The sequence below is a fragment of the Cynoglossus semilaevis genome, chromosome 11 (genome assembly GCF_000523025.1).
Source record: "Cynoglossus semilaevis isolate Cse_v1.0 chromosome 11, Cse_v1.0, whole genome shotgun sequence".
In the NCBI taxonomy this organism is placed as follows: Eukaryota; Metazoa; Chordata; class Actinopteri; order Pleuronectiformes; family Cynoglossidae; genus Cynoglossus; species Cynoglossus semilaevis.
This window is the reverse complement of record NC_024317.1, coordinates 20,338,478-20,341,214: the sequence shown is the minus strand read 5'-3', so window position 1 is coordinate 20,341,214 and position 2,737 is coordinate 20,338,478. Positions and strand designations below refer to the sequence as shown.

Sequence of the window (2,737 nt, the reverse complement as noted above, 5' to 3'; positions counted from 1 at the left end):
CTAGGCATGAAACCATACTGTTGTTCACAAATCTCCACTTCCTGCCTCAACCTTGCTTCCACTACTCATTCCCAAATCTTCATTGTATGACTCATCAACTTTATTCCTCTGTAGATGTTACAACTCTGTACCTCACCCTTCTTATGAATTAGCAACAGAACACTTTTCCTCCAATCATCAGGCATCTTGTCAGTCTCAAAAATTCTGTTAAACAACCTAGTCAGGAAATCTACCACCACTTCTCCTAATGTCATCGGGACCAACTGACTTTCCACTCTTCATCCTCTTCAGGGCTTTTCTTACGTCATCCTTTCTAATCTGATCTACCTTCTTCCTAATAGTTTCTGGTTCCTCATTCCTACGTTCCCTTTCATTTTCCTCATTTAACAGCTCCTCAAAGTATTCCTTCCATCTTCTCAGCACACTTTCCTCACTTGTGATCACATTCCCCTCTCTGTCCTTAATCAACCTCACCTGCTGCACATCCTTCCCAGCTTGATTTCTCTGTCTCGCCAATCTATACAACTCCTTTTCTCCTTCCTTTGTTTCCAAACTCTCGTACAACTCCTCATATGCCTTTTGTTTGGCCTTGGCCACTTCCCTCTTCACCTCCCTTGTCCTCTCTTTGTACTCCAGTCTGTTCTCTTCTGTTCTGTTACTATCCCATCTCTTCTTCGCTAATCTCTTTCTCTTTCACTCTCCTGGATCTCATCATTCCACCACCAGGTCTCTTTGTCCTCCTTTCTCTGCCCAGAGGACGTACCTAGCACCTTCCTACCTGTCTCCCTAATCACTGCAGCTGTGGTCTCCCAATCATCTTAAATCAAGTTGTTTTCAACAAGTTGGTTGTTCAACAGTAATATATATTACGGTATCCTGTGTTTTGGGTTTTATTAAACAACACTTTTCACATCTATCAAATAACCTAAAGTATGAACAAAATAAATCAAAGCATTTTGAGAAAAAAAAAACCCTATATGAAACTAGCAAACTCGCTCTGAAAAACGAATTCAAACTGAATAAAAGAAACAAAATAAAACTGAACTACGACGGACAACCCCAAACTATTATAACCTTGGTGAGAGACTGATATTAGTGTGTGTGTGTGTGTGTGTGTGTGAGTGTGTGCACCTGTTCCTACAATCCGTGGATCAGCAAAGTGTTTAGCCAGGATAGCAGCCAGCTGAGTCAGAGTTTCTTCATAACCTATGAAAAAAAAAGAAAGAAAATAACGGTCAGTCTGACCACTTAGTCATGTGATCATGTGACCAGAACTGGCTACTGCTGATGAAGTTGTTTCTTATGTGCTGTTTTTCACCCAGCTATCAATTATTTTTGTTTGTCTGTAGCCGTTTGCCGGGCCTTAATTACCTGGAAGCTCCTCCATGCTGTGGGACGGGCTAAAGTAGTTTTTCAGGGCGCTGTAGGCGTTCATGGCCACGTTGAGGTAAAACTCAGGCATAAAGGCAAAGAGCGAGCCGCTGTTGTCAGCGTGTTTGATGGTGCGAATGCAGACACACAGGAGCCAGTAAATATCCAGCATCTTCTCCTGCATGTTCACACACAAACACACACACACTCAGAGTAAGACACTACTGCAGGACCAATTACTAAGAAAAGAAGAAGAAAAGGCTGCGGGCCGACCTTGGAGTAGATGGTAGTGTTGATCCAGGCCAGCCGTCTGCTCAGGTGGTTGAGCTTCTCAGAAAAAACCTTCTGACTCTTCTGCAGCTCGTCTAGGATGTCCATCCTCTGAAGAGACAGAGGACAAGTCAAATGTCAGCTGAAGACACCTAACTGCTCTCGGTTAACAGTCAACACGTGCTCTCAGAAAGTGCAGGACACTTACTTGCGCAGGACATCGTGTGATCTTCTCCTCTGTGTCCTTCTGCGCCATGGCATACTCATGGACGTCGTCAGAGACCACCACCATCTTTAAGACGGCAGAGCAGCAGGTGAACAAGCAGGTGTTGGTGAGGGTTAGCAGCGTCTGTGTCTATTTTGCCAACAACTTGCCATAACATTTCTCTCAGATTTGATCATTTTAACTTTTAGCAATTTGAGCGTTGGCTAAAAAATGTCTTTTAGCAAATGTTTTTGCTTGAGTTCTTGCTAACATTGTCTGATTTTTTTTTTGTGTGTGAATATTTACATTAATCATTTATGCAAGGACTGGCTGCATCTCATCTGACCAGTCATTTATGAACCAATACATTAAAAAATGACAAATAAATCGACATTTCGATTTTCTTTTCCTTTTGGCTTTGTCCCTTTTTTTTCAGGGGTTGCCACAGCGAATCATTGATTTCCATCTCTCCCTGTTCTCTGTATCTTCTACTCTGACTCCAACTATCTGCATGTCCTACCTCACTGCATCCATAAATCTCCTCTTTGTCTTAGCTCTATCTCCAGCATTCTCCTACCAATGTATCCACTGTCAATACAAAACATCATTGTCCTGAGGTCAAAAAACATCATTGTCCTGAGGTGACTCAGACTCACCTTCCCCAGCTGCTGATGAACACTCAGGTTGTACATCATCACGATGCCATCCAATATCTCCAGCAGGGACTTGTCTGCCACCTGCTGGTCAGGCTCATCTATCAGTCGCCCCAGCAACAGGCCGTCATTACTGTGGCTACCCTCAACTTCGGGGGGAAAAACAGAACCAGGGAGAAACACAACAAAGTGTGAAAAAATACAACAAAGGCTGGTTCTGAGCAGGAAAAGGGGGCCT

The 2,737-nt window shown here is 43.3% G+C and overlaps 1 protein-coding gene across 1 annotated transcript in view; it reads right to left on the bottom strand.

The window, feature by feature from the left end:
• The window catches only part of rnf123 (ring finger protein 123), a 32,999-nt gene that overhangs the window by 19,567 nt on the left and 10,695 nt on the right, over nt 1-2,737 (bottom strand). The window contains exons 24-28 of the mRNA XM_025060081.1: nt 2,503-2,648; nt 1,850-1,933; nt 1,645-1,752; nt 1,372-1,549; nt 980-1,206 (exon numbers count right to left, since the gene is read on the bottom strand). Of these exons, the coding sequence (XP_024915849.1) occupies nt 980-1,206; nt 1,372-1,549; nt 1,645-1,752; nt 1,850-1,933; nt 2,503-2,648 (743 nt within the window). The remainder of the gene's footprint in view (nt 1-979; nt 1,207-1,371; nt 1,550-1,644; nt 1,753-1,849; nt 1,934-2,502; nt 2,649-2,737) is intronic.